The 18051-nt window shown below is 44.1% G+C and overlaps 1 protein-coding gene across 1 annotated transcript in view; it reads left to right on the top strand.

Moving 5' to 3' along the window:
• The window catches only part of LOC120028709 (ras GTPase-activating protein 2-like), a 41884-nt gene extending 24362 nt beyond the window's left edge, over positions 1-17522 (top strand). Inside the window, exons 10-24 of the mRNA XM_038973936.1 lie at positions 952-1102; positions 1617-1765; positions 1871-1985; positions 2167-2241; positions 2367-2490; positions 3287-3393; positions 4694-4780; positions 5201-5278; positions 5468-5541; positions 9079-9182; positions 13774-13856; positions 14248-14456; positions 15495-15598; positions 15971-16148; positions 16286-17522. Coding sequence (XP_038829864.1) covers positions 952-1102; positions 1617-1765; positions 1871-1985; positions 2167-2241; positions 2367-2490; positions 3287-3393; positions 4694-4780; positions 5201-5278; positions 5468-5541; positions 9079-9182; positions 13774-13856; positions 14248-14456; positions 15495-15598; positions 15971-16148; positions 16286-16316 — 1669 coding nt within the window. The 3' untranslated portion in view covers positions 16317-17522. The remainder of the gene's footprint in view (positions 1-951; positions 1103-1616; positions 1766-1870; positions 1986-2166; positions 2242-2366; positions 2491-3286; positions 3394-4693; positions 4781-5200; positions 5279-5467; positions 5542-9078; positions 9183-13773; positions 13857-14247; positions 14457-15494; positions 15599-15970; positions 16149-16285) is intronic.
• The last annotated feature ends 529 nt before the right edge of the window (positions 17523-18051 follow it).

Here is an 18051-nt window from a genome sequence, read left to right as displayed (position 1 = left end):
TGTTGTCAAGACTGCGAAAACTGTTCTGACTTATCTAGTGGAAATCGCTCTGTCATTTGCTGGTTGCTAAAATTCGATACTGTTAGCTCAATTTCAGTTTATCAAGCACTGAATAGTGTAGGGAATCATTGTACCATCTAAATTGTAACACATCAAATATAGCTTTTACAGCTGTTTGAAGCTGGTAGACCAAAACCGAAAGTTGCTTTCGGTTTAAAGTTGCTTTCGGTTTTGGTCCACCAGCTTTAAACAGTGGTTTCAAACAGCTGTTTGAAACAAAATGATAAACAATTCTGTGTAGCACCTGGAGATTAACCTGTGCCAGATCCTGTCCCCCGGTCTAGCAACTCTATATCTGTGTTAACTTTTTTGACCGGTTCCTTCCTTTGTGTCCTCAGACTGCTTTGAACACTGCGATGGTGGTGTTCTGTAAACAGTGTGTGTGCGCGCATCTAGGTGATAAGGGATTATGCAGATACCGATCTATGCGTTTGGCATGAGGGCCTTGAGACTAGTGTATAGAGAGAGGGAGAGAAAGGGAGGAATGATCGTTACATGCACACTGTAACATACAGACCCACAACTATACAAATATTTAGCAGATGTTATTCCAGGTGTAGTGAAATGCTTGTGTTCCTAGTTCCAAAAGTGCTCTAGTATCTAACAATTCACAAAAATACACACAAATACACACATCTAAAAGTAAAAGAATGGAATTAAGAAATATATAAATATTAGGATAAGCAATGTCAGAGTGGCATTGACTAGAATACAGTATATACATATGAAATGAGTGTATCATTTGCCTCTCACCACTAGGGTTGCGAAATTCTGGTAACTTTGCCAAAATGTGCAACCCTACTCACCACTGTCAAAAATGTGTCGGTTGGCCATCACTCTGTATAGCTGACTGGGTGGGTTTTTGTTGGGTTTCTTTCCCCTGGTCCACAGGTATCTCCTCCAGCCCAAAGGGAACGGGAAGTCCAAGACAGACGACCTGGGCTCTCTGAGGCTCAACGTAACCTACACAGAGGACAATGTGCTGCCATCCGCCTACTACACACCGCTCCGCACGCTGCTGCTCAAGTCCCCAGACATTAAGGTACTAACCTCAGACCTGTCTAATTCACATACCTGCTCCTGTCTGTCGGTCTGTCTGAATGGTACATTATGCTCATTAAGGAACTTAAAGGAATTGCTAGCTGATACCCATAGGCTTCCAGTCATTGCACTAACGCTAGTTAGCATTGGCTCGCGAAACTACCTCTAACTTCCTTCATACTGGACATAAAAATGGTATCCACAAGTTCATCTGACTCTGGGGAAGTAGATAAAGGGCATCATTGCCAAAATCCCGAAGTATCTCTTAAAGGAAGAAAGTTGTGAGTGTACAATAGAGGACGCATAGGACCGACAATCGGTTAAAACTGTCAGTGGTCAAACATCGCCCACAGTCCCCACATTGTATTCCACACCATTGCCAGTAGTTTGTCGTGAGTGGTGGCTGTATACATGTGGAATTGCAGTCAACCAATAACCGTTAGTGTCTGACCAATCATCGCTCACGGTATGGTGCCTTTATCTCTGTCTCTATTTATCTCTCTTCTCCGTCTCAGCCCATCTCGGCGTCAGCGGCCCACATTCTGGGGGACATCTGCAGGGAGAGGTATGAGGCGGTGCTGCCCGTGGTCCGCCTGCTACTCCACCACGGCCGCCTGGTGTCCTTCGTCTCCGCCATCGTTGCCCTGGAGCTGGAGAACACTCAGTGAGTAGTACACACTTCTCCTCGGCCCTATGAGCTCTGGACAAAAGTAGTGCTCAATAAAGTGAATAGTCATCCTGACCTCTGAACCCGGTCTTGTCTGTCTAGGGAGGCCAACACCATTTTCCGTGGCAACTCCCTAGCAACACGCCTCATTGACGACATGATGAAGATTGTAGGGCGGAGCTACTTGACGGTCACCCTGAAGCCTGTATTGGATGAGGTAATGTACATCATATGTTACCTAGGTAATGATGTGAGCAAATTGATTATATCATAGATTAACACAGATCCTAAGAAGTAAGCCGTGCTATGAACCAAATCATAAAAGCTCATTAACCTAGGAACAACATGTTTGAAAATGCATTCAAAACTCAGCATAACATCTTCAATTTCTTTTGTAGATTTGTGAATCAAACAAAACCTGTGAGATTGACCCGATCAAACTGAAAGAGGGAGATAATGTTGAGGTCAACAAGGTACAGTATACATTTGTCCGGTGCATCGCAAGCTTGCTATCAGTGTATTGTGGTGGGGTGGTATACAGAATGAAGTGTTAATAAGCGACGTGTGTTCACAACGTGCGTGTCCGTCCTCTCTCCAGGAGAACCTGCAGGGGTACGTTCAGAAGGTGTTCTCGTCCATCACCCAGTCCAGCTCCAGCTGTCCCCCGCTCATGTGTGACGTGTTCCGCTCGCTGCGTCAACTGGCCTCCAAGCGGTTCCCAGGTGAGCAGGGCATCACACGCATCTTTATCCTCTCTCCTCACCTTCATCCTACCTCCTCATCCTCAGCATGATTTCAAAATTCCGGAAAACTTTCCAAAGTTCCCGGGTTTAAAGAAAACTCAGTTTGGTGGTTTGCCGCCAAACTTTGCGGGAAAGTTTCTAGAGTTTTGTAACCCTATTCCTCAGTCACAGCTCTCTCATCGATACTTACTGTGCCTCATCACATTCGAGAGAACGTCCACTAACCACAAAAATGTTTCTGAGATGTTTTCATACCGCAAATATCGAGTTGATCTTGTGTAGATCCTGTTATAAGCATTTGTGTAGAATGGTCCAGGTCTCTATCCAGAAGAAAAGATGATAGATTACATACAGAAATATTATGCTAGTCTTTCCCAAGTATTATCTAGTTACTTTATAAAAAAAGACTCTGATAAAGTAAGTAATGTAATGTATCTTCCATCAGTAAGCAGCATGTTGTAGAGACCATGTCCACCATGAGGTGGAGCCAGAAGCCTGACTAAAGTGCAGGAGGTTGTCCGTAGTATGTATGACAGAGGCCCTTCAAGTAAAAGCTAGTGTTGGAGCTTGGTGCGAGTCATGTTCTCATTAACCACCATGCTTATATGAATTGGCACCTTTTTTAAAGGGATAGCTCACCCAAATAAAAAATGACATCCTTGTTTTCTTACCATTGAGCAGTCAATGGATAAGGACAGGGAGCAATCCGAGCTTTGGTTTTCTTTTTCCTTCACCTGTCTCCCCCTTCTCTCCCCCTTCCTCCTCTCCCCTGCAGATGATCCTCATGTCCAGTATTCGGCGGTCAGCAGCTTCGTGTTCCTGCGCTTCTTTGCCGTCGCCGTTCTCTCGCCACACACCTTCCAGCTCCGCCCACACCATCCTGTGAGTACACCCATATGCCTATATTTTTTTTTACATTTGTGTCACATAGGAGGTATCCCTTGTGTTGACGCTGTAGTGATATGGTATAGCTACTTAGAAGTGAAAGTGCTCCCCCTATATTCATTTAGCAGCGAAGCCTCGCTGTTGCTAAATCGTTGCCACCACTCCCCAAAATATTTGTAAAAAATAATTTGTAGTTTTACAAAATATTTATTCAGAGATGTGCTTTTAAGATAGTGAGATATTTGTCAATTAAGCATTTTTTTCTACTTACCAAGAGTTAGTGCAAGATTCTCATGGATACCATTTTAATGTCTGCATGTAGTTTGAAGTTAGCAATTGCTAACTAGCATTAGCGCAGTGACTGGAAGTCTTTGGAAGCAGCTAGTTATAGGAACAGCTAGCAGCAATGGCTAGTTAGCAATGGCTCGCGAAACTACCTTAAACGTCCTTCAAACTGCACACAGAGACAAAAATGGTATCCATGAGTTCATCTGACTCTAGGTAAGTAGTAAAAGGGCTTCATTGCCAAAATCTTGCACTATCCCTTTTCATGTATTTGAGTAAGATGTTCTTTAAAAATAATAATCACAGGTGACGACCTCAGTCATTCTACAAAAAACAAAAAAAAAGAATTGAACATCCCAAATATCACACTCTTCCATTAACAATTCGCTCCAGCAGTGACCACGGCAGCAACAAAGAAAAACAAACATTGAAATCCAAGAACACCTTTGTAAAGTAGGCTAGGTTACCGACAATGGCTAAACCAAGCGCGAAACATTAGTCAACTGTTTTATAATAAAGTTGCGCTAGGTCTAGCCTAGTACCGAACTGAATTGTTAGCCAAGTTATTCTAATGAATCCCATGTATCCTATGATATTACTGTGTTGGCCTAATTAGCATTTTACCATGTAATTTATTAGTAAATGTACCTGTACTGTAGCCTAAATGTTAGAATTTGGTCCTACAGGTGATAGGCCTATTTTTTGGTGCAAAATCCCAGGACAATCCTTTCACTTAGATTACTGCAGTAAACCCATACCCAAGCTCTCTTAAGCGATCTGTGGTTGAACATGAGCATCGCTCAAAGCATTTCAGACCATTTAAATACAGTTATTTATTATTAAATAAAAAAATAATTTGAAATGGAAAATGAGAACGAGTGTTTGTAATTGACAATAAGTTATTGGACAAGCACAGCTAGTCCCTCCCCGTTAACAAAAATATATATATATTCCGTTCGGTGCCTAAAACATTACCCTGGTATTTGACGTCTTTTGTACACTCATCTGTCAGGACCTAGAGGTCTCCCGAACACTCACTCTAATCTCCAAGACCATCCAGACTCTGGGGAGCTGGGGGAGCCTGTCCAAAAACAAACTGGTACGTATTCATGTATGTCTTATCAGCCTGTCAACATGCCCACCAATCAATTTATCAATCTTCCCTTGTGTGTCTATCATATCATTCATTCCCACTGGGCACAGACATCAGTTGAAGGTCTGTTTTTGATAAACATTTGGTTGAGTTGTCAACATGTGAATTCAACGTCAAATCAACAAAACATTTCACCATGTCATTGGATTTATTTTAAAAGTCGGCAAAAAAAAGACAATGCCCTTATTGATGACTTTTTGCAAATCCAATTAGTTTTACATGTTGATTCAACATCATCATATAGATTTTTGGGGGTTGAAATTATGTGGAAACAACGTTGATTTAACCAGTTTTTGCCCAGTGGGTTGTCTGTAGGTCTGCTCTGAGCAAAAGTAACAATTTTTGTGTATGTGTTTTTGTCTTTAGTCTAGTTTTAAAGAATCCTACATGTACGATTTCTTCAAATCATTCCAAGAAGACAAATGTATTGGAAAAGTAAAAAAGGTGAGTTGTTGGTTGTGAAGCGACCTTCCTATTACATTCGATTCTGTAGATTTAGATTTTGTAGACCACGTGTCAAAACTCAAGGTTTTACCAACCACATGTTAGTAAATCAGTTTTCCATGTTATTTTTTTTTTTGCATTGCTGATTTGGCATGGTGTTTCCCTCTAACATTGTGTGTTTGTGTGTAGTTCCTAGATGAGATCTCCTCCAACGTCAGTAAGGAGTCCAGCGGGGTGGAGGATTCTGTGGTTCTCAAAGAGGGGTGAGTGGCTCACATCCAGCTGACACTAAGACCGCACTCAACGAGCTGTATAAGGCCATAAGCAAGCAAGAAAATGCTCATCCAGAAAGCTTCTAGTGGCTGGGGACTTTAATGCAGGCAAACTTAGATCCGTTTTTTTACCTAATTTCTACCAGCATGTCACATGTGCAACCAGAGGAAGAAAAAAAAAACTCTAGACCACCTTTACTCCACATACAGAGACGTGTACAAAGCTCTCCCTCGCCCTCCATTTGGCAAATCTGACCATAATTCTGTCCTCCTGCTAAAGTTTTTGCTTGTAAGCAGAAATCAGGAAGTACCAGTGACTCGGTCAATACGGAAGTGGTCAGATGACGCGGATGCTACGCTACAGGACTGTTTTTCTAGCACAGACTGGATGTTCTGGGTTTCATCCAATGACATTGAGGAGCATACCACCTCAGTCACCGGCTTCATCAATAAGTGCATCGACGACGTCGTCCCCACAGCGACCGTACGTACATATCCCAACCAGAAGCCGTGGATTACAGGCAACATCCGAACCGAGCTAAAGGTTAGAGCTGCCGCTTTCAAGGAGTGGAACACTAATCTGGACGCTTATAAGAAATTCCGCACTGCTCTCAAACAGCCAAAGCATTAATACAGGACTAAGATTGAATCCTACTACACCGGCTCTGACACTTGTCGGATGTGGCAGGGCTTGCAAACCATTATAGACTAAAAAAGGGAAACCCAGCCGCGAGCTCCCCAGTGGCACGAGCCTACCAGACGAGCTAAATGCCTTTTTATGCTCGCTTCGAGGCAAGCAACACTGAAGCATGCATGAGAGCACCAGCTGTTCCGGGCGACTGTGTGAGCACGCTCTCCGTAGCCGATGTGAGCAAGACCTTTTAACTTCTCTGCGCTACTGATCCCTTTTACGGGATCCCTTTCCTAAACAACCGCTAGAATTGCAGCGCGCCAAATGCAAAGATATTACTAAAAATATTTAGAATCATGCAATCACAAGTGAAATATACCAAAACACAGCTTAGCTTGTTGTTAATCCACCTATCGTGTCAGATTTTGAAAATATACTTTACAGCGAAAGAAATCCAAGCTTTTGTGAGTGTAGCTTTCAATGCTACAACAGTTAGCCTTATATTAGCTTGGTTAGCTTGGTCACGAAAGTCAGAAAAGCAATGAAATTAATCGCTTACCTTTGATAATCTTGGGATGTTTCCACTCACGAGACTCCCAGTTACACAACAAATGTTATTTTTGTTCGATAAATATTACTTTTATCACAAAAAAGCGCCATTTGGGTTGTGCATTATGTTCAGAAAATCAAAGCCGTGTTCCGTTCGCCAAATTCCAAAAAGTATCCGTAATGGTCGTAGAAACATGTCAAATGTTTTTTATAATCAATCCTCAGGACCATAACCTATTCATTAAGAGACAAAAGGAAAATGGGGTGCCCCTCTCTCGCGCGCAGGAAATATTCAGAGGACACCTGACTACTTTTGAAAAAACTCGCTAATTTTTCCAAATAAAAGCCTGAAACTATGTCTAAAGCCTGGTCACAGCCTGAGGAAGCCATTGGAAAAGGAATCTGGTTGATACCCCTTTAAATGGAGGTTAGACGGGCCAGGGAACACAGATTTTTTTTTAAAGTATATCACTTCCGGGTTACATTTTCTCAGGTTTTCGCTTGCAGAATAAGTATTGTTATACTCACAGACAATATTTTGCCAGTTTTGGAAACTTTGGAGTGTTTTCTATCCTAATCTGTAAATGATATGCATATTCTACGATCTGGGCCAGAGAAAATGTCCGTTTACGTTGGGCACGTTATTAAAATAAAAAAATTCTGACCCCTAGCCGTAAAAAGTTAAACAGGTCAACATTCACAAGGCCGTGGGGCCAGACGGATTACCAGAACGTGCACTCGGAGCATGCGCGGACCAACTGGCAAGTGTCTACACTGACATTTTCATCCTCTCCCTGACCGAGTCTGTAATACCTACATGTTTCAAGCAGACCACCATAGTCCCTATGCCCAAGTCCCTGTAACCTGCCTAAATGACTACCGCCCCGTAGCACTCATGTCAGTAGTCATGGCTCAAGTCAACACCATCATCCCGGAAACTCTAGACCCACTCCAATTCGCATACCGCCCCAACAGATCCACAGATGACGCAATCTCAATCGCACTCCACACTGCCCTTTCCCACCTGGACAAAAGGAACACCTATGTGAGAATGCTGTTCATTGACTACAGCTCAGCGTTCAACACCATAGTGCCCACGAAGCTTATCACTAAGCTAAGGACCCTGGGACTAAACACCTCCCTCTGTAACTGGATCCTGGACTTCCTGGCGGGCAGCCCCCAGGTAGTAAGGGTAGGCAACAACATCTGCCACGCTGATCCTCAACACAGGGGCCCCTCAGGGGTGCGTGCTTAATCCCCTCCTGTACTCCCTGTTCACCCACGACAGCGTGGCCAAGCACAACTCCAACACCATCATTACGTTTGACGACACAACAGTGGTAGGCCTGATCGCTGACAACGATGAGACAGCCTATAGGGAGGTCAGAGACCTGGCAGTGTGGTGCCAGGACAACAACCTCTCCCTCAATGTGAGCAAGACAAAGGAGATGATCGTGGACTACAGGAAAAGGAGGGCCGAACACACCCCCATTCACATCGACGGGGCTGTAGTGGAGTGGGTCGAGAGTTTGAAGTTCTTAGTTTGTTGGGGATGTGGACAACAATCATGGTCCAAACACACTAAGACAGTCGTGAAGAGGGCACGACAACACCTTTTCCCCCTCAGGAGACTGAAAAGATTTGGCATGGGTCCCCAGATCCTCAAAGTTCTACAGCTGCAGCATCGAGAGCATCCTGACCAGCTGCATCACCGCCTGGTATGGCAACTACTCTGCATTCGACTGTAAAGCGCTACAGAGGGTAGTTCGTACAGCCCAGTACATCACTGGGGCCAAGCTTCCTGCCATCCAGGACCTATATACTAGGCGGTGTCAGAGGAAGCCCCCCCCGTGTTTTTACACTGCTGCTACCTTGACTAACCTGTACCCCTTCTCATTGATTCGGTACCGGTACCCCCTCATTGTTATTTCTGTTACTTTTTTTATTTTATTATTTAAACTTTGTTAATTTTGTAAATATTTTCTTAACTATTTTCTTAACTGCATTGTTGGTTAAGGGCTTGTAAGCATTTCACGGTTATAAAATACCTGTTGTATTCGGCTCATGTGACTAATACAATTTAATTTGGGTTTTGGCTAGTGGGGTAAAGATTTTGTGCCTGTTTCCTGGACTGAAAGTGCTTTTTAGTCCAGGACTAAATCTTTAATGTAAAAAGTTAGGTGACTTGAGTTTGAGCTGACCAGAGGGGTTTGTCACTAAGAGTGATCATTAACTTTGATAGATTTTTCTGGTTCATAAAGAAAGCTACACATAAAAATGGGTTGTTGGCTGTAAAGTTAAACTTACTGTGCCAATGTCAAGTCTATATTTATTTTACTTTACTACAGGGAGGTACAGAAGCGGGCCCAGGGAAGGAAACGCATCGGCAAGAACTTTAAGAAGAGGTGGCTTAGAGTGACCAACAGGGAGCTCTCCTACCACAAGCACAGAGGTGAGACATGCACACACACTCACACAGATTCACAACCACACACGCCACAACCATAGAGTGCCCCATAGGGGGCAGTGTTGGACCAGATCCCTCCATGGGCCAGGTTAGCCAGTTGTTTTGAAATTGTGGATTTTCTAGACGTACAACACTGTTTGGAACAAGGTTCTTAGCTTTTATCTCCCAGGGGAGATGGTGAGTATATGGAGCTCTATCCACAGGTATCTATCCACGGGCCACCGGCCTCCCACAGAGAGGGGGAGGAATGCAGGAAGTAAGCTCTGTTCATTATAATGAGAGAGAGCCAGAGAGCGGCAGAAGAGGAGGGAGAGTGAGAACCCTGGTCATTATAGTGGAGCCTACCTGGCGGGAGTCCTGTACTCTACTACTCAGCTCACCTCAGGGGAGCACAGCCACACACACGCTAGGCTCCTGGTTTCTCTGCCAGTCTCCTGTAATTCTTGAAGAGAGGGTGACTATGAGACGCTGGGGGCTGCTGCCATAGCAGTAACGCGCATACACCAGACCTGCCAACCTGCTCACACTTTGCGTACCATGCACGAAAGTTGAGGTCAAAGTATGCTGGTACGAAAAACGACCCTACAATTACACAAAAAAATAGGCTTCTAGTTTGCACGTTTTGTGGTTTTTGGCTCGACCGTCTGAAGTTGAAGCTGAGCAAATCAGAGGACTTAATCTCTAGCTCTCTGCTTTGTCCCCAATGACAACAAGGCATGTTGAAATCAAGCCTAGTAATCAGACCTAACTTGATGGATGGAGATCTGCAATATATGGATGGAGATCTGCTCATATAGGCCTAGTTCATTTGTTTCATATTACAAATAGCCTACAATAAACTAGACTACAAATGTGTGTCATTGAGACCACCTCAATTTAATTTGGTATCATACACAAGACTTCACAAGACTTTATGTTGGCTACATAGTTTGTCATAATTTAAGACTAGGTTTCAGGAGTAGTATACCTCCAGTCCAAGTCAAGTATACCTTGCCTCCTTGGGGTCTGTCAAGTTGGGACTACAAAGCCAAACTATGTTCAAGTCGAGTCTTCTGATCTGCTTGGACTTTGTCAGACCTCTCCGATTTCGACGTCTTATGAAAGCCAATAGCAGCCAGACGCTTCCAGCCATATTGTACATGGTGTGATAGCCTGGACGTTGCATAAACGAGCCGAAGGTCTTGTGTAACACTGTGTTTCCCCCCCCCCCCCCACTCTAATTATTGTTGAAATGTCAAGTCATCTTTTTCAATCAGTTACGTAAATTGTTTGGAACAGGCCCCAGCCAAATCCAACCTTCCGTTAATTTACTGCTGCTCCCAGGTCCATGGCACACTCCACCAAGACTGTTCCCTCAGCACTCTTCTCAACAATTACCAAGACTCATTTCCTCATCCACTCTGTTGTCAGTTTTGGTGCGTGTCAGTGGGCTAGGGAGGTGTGTGTAAGGTAAAATTCATCATATGTATTTTATATCATATGTACCAGTCAAGTTTGGACACACCTACTCATTCAAGGGTTTTTCTTTATTTTGACTATTTTCTACATTTTAGAATAATAGTGAAGACATCAAAACTATGAAATAACACATGGAATCATGTAGTAACCAACAAAGTTAAACAAATCAAGATGTATTTGACATTCTTCAAATAGAGACTGTTGACCAATACCATTACTGTTCAGTTAACTTCCAATCACATCATCAGACCTAAATGATGTTACCACAAAAGCACCTACTGCTTCACAGGGGTTTGACAGAATGGTTGCCTGGCTACCCAGACTCCTTGCTTTGGCCAAACGCTACGCCACGCCCACGGATGTTAGTTTTTTTCTCCACAATGAATCTGGATCTGAGTACGTCTCTAACCCTTCACCGACTGCGAACACATGTGTGCTGTCTGATTGGTCCAGAAACCGTTGGGTTGAGCCAGAACACATGTGGGTAAAGCAGAGGTTTGATAATTCTTCATTGGCTTTGGTACTCTGATTTGGTCATACACGATCCAATCGCTTATTACTTTTTGTACCATGCCCCTCATTCGCCTTGTCACCACAAACGACTTCAATGACAGAATTTAGTGTGAGTATGCAGGCTAACAGAAGGGAGGATGTGGAGAGCAACACAGAGGTAGGCTGTTGAGTGTTGATAAAAGTGAGGTTGAGGGTTGGGCCTGCCTACATGTGCGCATCTGCTTGCAGCTGTATGTGTGTCAGTTTGTGAATGTTATCGTTAGAGTAGACCGACAGACACACAAACTATCTTTGAAAGTTTGTTTCATGTAAATCCCGGCCTCGACTCAGAGCAACGGGCCCTACAGCTCCAGCCACTCCTTCTCCTAGTCCTTCTCAAGTCTTGGAGCAATGTAAACTCACATGAACTCTTTGAAGAAAGAATCCAGTCTAGATCCATTGGTCTCCGGAGGGTTCCCCCCCCCTTTTTACCGCCATGTCAACGGTCAGTCTTGACACATTTCATTATCCATTTATTTTGTTTTTGTTGGAATGTGGAAAACCCGCTGTCAGCGTGTGCATCAATATTGAATTCCATAGGGAGTTAGCTTGGTTTAACTCCATTATTTTATTGACCGAGGATGCACTTCAGAACATGGTTTGAAAAGAAATGTGGGGCATGCAAACAGCTGCAATTTTAAACAATGTTTATTTGATAATCATCAGAAAGTACATGTTTGGTGAAGGAGCAAACTTCCTGATGTTAATTCATCAAGTTTTAGTGTGTAGGTTTGGGTGTGTAGGTTTGGTAGATTGTATTCTATACTCCCACAACATTTGCTCATTCCTCCACAACCACATGCCTTAGATAAGCATAGATGTTGTTACCCATGCATGTTCATCTGTGTGTGTTTTTTGTGTGTGTGTTGGAGTGGTCTCTGGAGCTGTGCCCTGCCACTGCAATGGAGGCTCTGTTACAGCAGAACAGGCAGACAGATGGGGCCTCTAGATTGGTGTCACTGTAAATTGACAGTGACAACCGGGTTTGGGCAGTGCAGCTGAAGCACCATGACAGCAGGCAGCACTTGGGCTCTGGTGGTGCTGTTTTTGGGGTTAGTAATAGTCGATGCTAAAAAAGTTTGAAAGGCGTTTGGGAGGTTTTGAACTAAGTCATGTTGCTGTGAGTGTTTGCTGTCTCATAACTTTTTTTTATATGGGTTTCAATTTGTAATGGAAGGGAGCAGGACAGGGTTCCAGTTTCCAGGGATCATGATCGTTTGGTCTGAGCATTATCATGATGATCCCTGCAGATGGAACTAACCACTAGGATACGTCTCAAATGGCAACCAATTCCAAAAAGCTCTGGTCAAAAGTAGTGTGCACTATGTAGGGATGAGGGTGCCATTTGGGACGCGGCCTAGTTGTGTCGCCCTCGGGTGAAGTGTGTCTGGGTTCACTTTCAGACTAGTTTGCATGCATGATTTTATTTTTTCATATTGGCAGGAGATTTCAGTAAAATTGTGAAGAGAACCATGGATCAAAATGTTCAGATGTGCATCTGATTGCCGAGACATAATGCTTCTGGCAACAATGCAGCACATTTAACATCACATTGTAATAAAGTGCATTTCTAATTGGGATTTAGATCATTAATGGAGTCTAGCTCTGCTCTAGATTTGGGACTCCTGTTGGATATTGGAACGACTCAAAGAGAGGAACAACATGAATAATGTACCAGAATGCAGTAACGTAGCCAGAGTAGTGAAGATCCGTGTTTACAACTTAAGTGATTTGTAGCCTGCTGTCCGGAGATGAACTGAACTGAACTGAAGTGTGTGTGTGTGTGTGTGTGTGTGTGAGCACTGAACTGGAAGGCAGGAGATATGCAGAGAACCTGATGGTGCTGGAGGTATGCGTGTTGGTGTCGGGGGGGTCAATCGGGCTGGCAATGCAGAGGAAGAGGAAGGTGGCAGGCAGAGAAAAGCGCTCCATCTTAAATGAGAGATTGATATGGCAAAATTCATCACACACACCCAATGCACCTTGATTCACATATGTAAGGGAGAGAGAAGGAAATGGGGGGGTTGTATGTGCAGTGAAGTATCATCAGTGGATCAGATACTTCACTCTATCAGCTAGATGGAGTGTGAGCTGATAGGTGGAGACTGAAGAGAGACCAATAGCAGGAGCTGATACTGAGACTGCTTTTATAACTGTGTATGGTTTGTGTGTTTTGGCCCGGGCTTTTGTCAGACACAGTGCTGGAAATGGTGGTCTATCGAGTGTAAAAAGAATGTTCTCGATTTGTATTTTTGTTGGACGAGTATGTGTGAAGTGTAACGCTGCACGTCTTCTAGTAGTCAGGGTCACATGGTGTAAGAACTCAATGTTCCTCCTAGTGATGTAGCTTGACCAAGACGACATGGGTGGGTTCCAGATGATCCTTTAACAGTTGAAGAATATTTCCATATCATTTATCCAGAGACGGGATTCTTTCTGTTGTTGAGACTAGCTACTATCCTTGTAACTTGTTACAGTAGCCTGTTTTATATAAGGGTAAGGGAGTCCAATGTAGACATTTTGTGTGTGCGTATATTTACGTTTATTTTTGTTTTTGTTTTCCAAGGGAAAGAAGCACTCTGCATTATGCCTGTGAAGAATATCCGGGCTGTGGAGAAACTGGACTTAAGTGCCTTTAACCGCAAAAATGTAAGCAGGACTTGGGACCCCCTCAGCCTGTCTCATGACTGTCTATTGTGGTCTGTTTAGAGCCAGGAGTTTTCCCTGGCCACCTACCTGACCAGTAAACGGTAAAGCACAGTTATACTATAGGCTAATGCAAAGGCTCAGAGGTTTTCCTGGTCAGGTCAACAGATCAGGAAACTCCGGTGGTCCTATGTAAGTTGTGAGGGAAGTTCTTTGAGTTTACCGATTTGAATTTGAACAGATACATATGTGGACTATGAGTGTCTGTTACTAAATAAAATAACATCTTAATTGTGTGCAAAGGGCAATTAATTTGACACCATATTCACAGCCTGTCAGATATTGTATGTAATGTGTGTGTTATCGACAGCTCCTCTTTCCTCTCCCTTTTTAGATGTTCCAGGTGCTTCACAGTGAGAAGCCACTGTACGTGCAGGCGGGGAACTGCGTGGAGGCCAGTGAGTGGGTGGAGGTGCTGAGCCAAGTGAGCCGCTGTAATCCGGATCGCCTGGGCACCTTCCACCCCTCGGCCTACTTGGCCGGAGCCTGGCTCTGCTGCAGGAGCCTGAACGACAGCCAGCCGGGCTGCAAACCCTGCACACCGTGAGTACTCAACTCTGAATCTCAAACCAACCTCTAGTCCCTAGATCAGGGCGCCCCAATAGCTGTTCTCCAATAACATTTTATTACACTTTGTATAATCACCAGGAAATGACCTCAAAGTGATTTTAATTGAGGAAATCTGTTCCCAAGTATCACCACGCATACAGTGAGCTCCAAAAGTATTGGGACAGTGACATATTTTTTCTTGTTTTGGCTCTGTACTCCAGCACTTTGGATTTGAAATGATACAATAACTATGAGGTTAAAGTGCAGACTGTCAGCTTTAATTTGAGGGTATTACAGCACTTTGTGTACATAGTCTCCCAATTTTACAGGACCAAAAGTATTGGGACAAATTCACTTATGTGTATTAAAGTAGTAAAAGTATTTGGTCCCATATTCATAGCATGCAATGACTACATTAAGTTTGTGACTGTACAGCATTTGCTGTTTGTTTTGGTGGGGCAGATTATTTTGTGCCCAATAGAAATGAATGGTAAATAATGCATTGTGTCATTTTGGAGTCACTTTTCTTATAAATAAAATGGAATATGTTTCTAAAAACGTGTACATTAATGTGGATGCTACCATGATTTAAGATCATCCTGAGTGAATTATGAATAATGTTATTTGTGAGGTTTTTTTTTAAAGTCTAATTTACTCCTCTGCTACAGCACCCAAAGACTCATTTATAGAACTTAGTAAGAGTTGATCATAGAGCCTTTTAGATGGTTCATAGTTCTATCTTGCACTCTGATCGACCAGGTGGCATTTTCGCCATATTTCTTGTACTGGTGCTATTCTTCCCTCTCAGATCAACACAAGTTCCTAGGAGATAGCAGCTGCTTCAACAAAGAAATTGACCATACCATAATCACTGCCTACTTGTATCAGACACCAGAGTCTTATATCAGTCTTATTTAGTAGGGAGCACTGTAGCGGAATTGGACAAATCCAGGAAGCGTTATTGGACAATTGCCGGTTTTCTGTTTTCTTCCAATTGGTGCCTAATGAACATGACCCTGTCTCCCCTCCCAGTACCTTGCTGGCTAACCTACAGCTGGATATTGACTGTGACCGCGAGACGGAGAGAATCTTCTCCCTCTTCACCTCCAGCTACTCCAAGCTACAGAAGATGGAAGGCAAGAGGGATTCTACCTGTCAATCGCCCAACTTTCACACAAATTAATATAAAAAGTATTCTTATCACAGTAGATTGTTTCTTTAGTGGCTTATTGCATGAGGCATTTTCTCTGCATCTATGTGTGCTTGTGCAGCATGCATGACACTTTGATACTTGATTCACACCTGAACCGTACCCTGCTGGCTCTGATATTTTATTTTCACATTGTCCTTTCCAGCTCGGTTCCAGCAACTATTGTGTATGACTAACCAGGCCAGCCCAGTACAGCTCTGATTGGCTCGGTTTGGCCCTTTTTAGTGTGAATCTGGCAACAGTAGCTTGCTGTGATAGCCTGTGATGATGACCTTATGTAACTGTCTCCTGTGGTCAGATGCGTGTGCCAGCATCGCTGTGTACCAGGGTCCTCCGAGGGAGCAGGACGACTACTCCCTGTTCACCATCCAGGACTCCAAGGAGACATTCCACACAGTGCGGCAGATCACACACATCCTGAAGGAGCTGCAGAGAGAGCACGACACCCGCAGCGGCACCGCGCAGTACGGCAGCCAGTAAGTATACACACACATGCCTATGTCTATACTCACACACACTTGTACACACACATGGATATGTCTATACTTACACACACACATGAATAGACAGCCACGTAAATATTTATCCTCTTTGGTTTACTGTGTCTTTCTAGAGAGAATCCGATAGTTGGGAAGACATCCTAACGAGTCTAGGTGGGTCTGTCTGGCCTGAGACAGCCATTCCAGAAAATGGCAGTATGCCACCTGCCACAGTTCTACACTGGAGCCCCAGAGTGACACTGAGAACGATGCCCGCCTCGCGAGGACCAAGAACCCACACTCCCAAGGTCGCGCTCTGCCCCCGCTTCCCCCTCCACCACGTGTGACTGGACGGACGGTCCAATAGCGGAAGTGTCACCTGAACCTGGTCAGAAGCTCTCATTGGTTCAGAAGAGGAGAACCTTGGTTGAGTTTTATTCTCTAGCTCTCCCCGTCTGTCTCCATCCTTCTCTCTTTCTCACACACCACTGCTCTAATCAGAGGAATATGTGCTTGCTCTCGTCTTCTACTTGATTTGCACAAAGACCATACAACATCATTAGTTGGAGTGTGTTTGTGTGTGTGAATAGGCTGCTAAAATACTCCATTTTATTCACTCAATGTTTTCAATCTCGATCGTCAACAATCGAGATGATGCTCTCACAATCTCTTGGGGCTTCACTGTTTGACGTCCGTTTACGACTAAACAGCAAGCTGACTTTGTTTCTCTCATTTTTCTATCAAAGGGTCCACTTAACTGTACTCTCTTCTTCCTCCTCTGTCCACCTCTGTGCTTTGAACAAATGTAGGTGTTTCAGAGTACAGTTAAGTGGTTGAGACCGATCTGCCTTATTTTTCTTAATGGATGTATGTGTAACAATCTCTCGTGTCCTCGAGTTAGGGACTAATGCCGAAGCACTTTACATATTTGGGATATTCCAGATGGCATCGTTTTAGATACGTGGTATCAGTATACCCCCCATATCGATCAGTTCAATGATCTCGAGTACGTTCTCCTTTCCATTCCTGTACAATAACATTTATAGCCTGTAGATTTTAATAGCAAATTTTCTTACACCAAAGACGTAAGGTCGACTTGGGAAAAAAGGGTATGAATGTATTTTGAATACAGACTTTTTTTAAATGGAGAGAAATACAGTATATATTTCGTTCATGTACATTTTGGTAACTGCATTGTTCCTCTTTTTAACGATTTAGACGATTTGATTGAGTAACGTTATAATGTTCTCTGGAAATGCAGATGGACCGTGGTCAGTAGTCTAGAAATGTCTGTGACGGGCCTCCCGGGTGGCGCAGTGGTCTAGGGCACTGCATCGCAGTGCTAGCTGCGCCACCAGAGTCTCTGGGTTCGCGCCCAGGCTCTGTCGCAGCCGGCCGCGACCGGGAGGTCCGTGGGGCGACGCACAATTGGCATAGCGTCGTCCGGGTTAGGGAGGGTTTGACCGGTAGGGATATCCTTGTCTGATCGCACTCCAGCGACTCCTGTGGCGGGCCGGGCGCAGTGCGCGCTAACCAAGGGGGCCAGGTACACGGTGTTTCCTCCGACACATTGGTGCGGCTGGCTTCCGGGTTGGAGGCGCGCTGTGTTAAGAAGCAGTGCGGCTTGGTTGGGTTGTGCTTCGGAGGACGCATGGCTTTCGACCTTCGTCTCTCCCGAGCCCGTACGGGAGTTGTAGCGATGAGACAAGATAGTAATTACTAGCGATTGGATACCACGAAAATTGGGGAGAAAAGGGGGTAAAATAAAAAAATTAAAAGAAATGTCTGTGACAACCATGTAGTGATGTCACTGCAAATCAATCGCAACAAGCTAGACAATCCCCCTTCACTTGCCAATCTAGCCCCTTAGATCCTCATCACTGGCCCACATTAACTGGTA

Source organism: Salvelinus namaycush, chromosome 34, assembly GCF_016432855.1.
Source record: "Salvelinus namaycush isolate Seneca chromosome 34, SaNama_1.0, whole genome shotgun sequence".
In the NCBI taxonomy this organism is placed as follows: Eukaryota; Metazoa; Chordata; class Actinopteri; order Salmoniformes; family Salmonidae; genus Salvelinus; species Salvelinus namaycush.
This window is presented reverse-complemented; position numbering and strand designations above follow the sequence as displayed.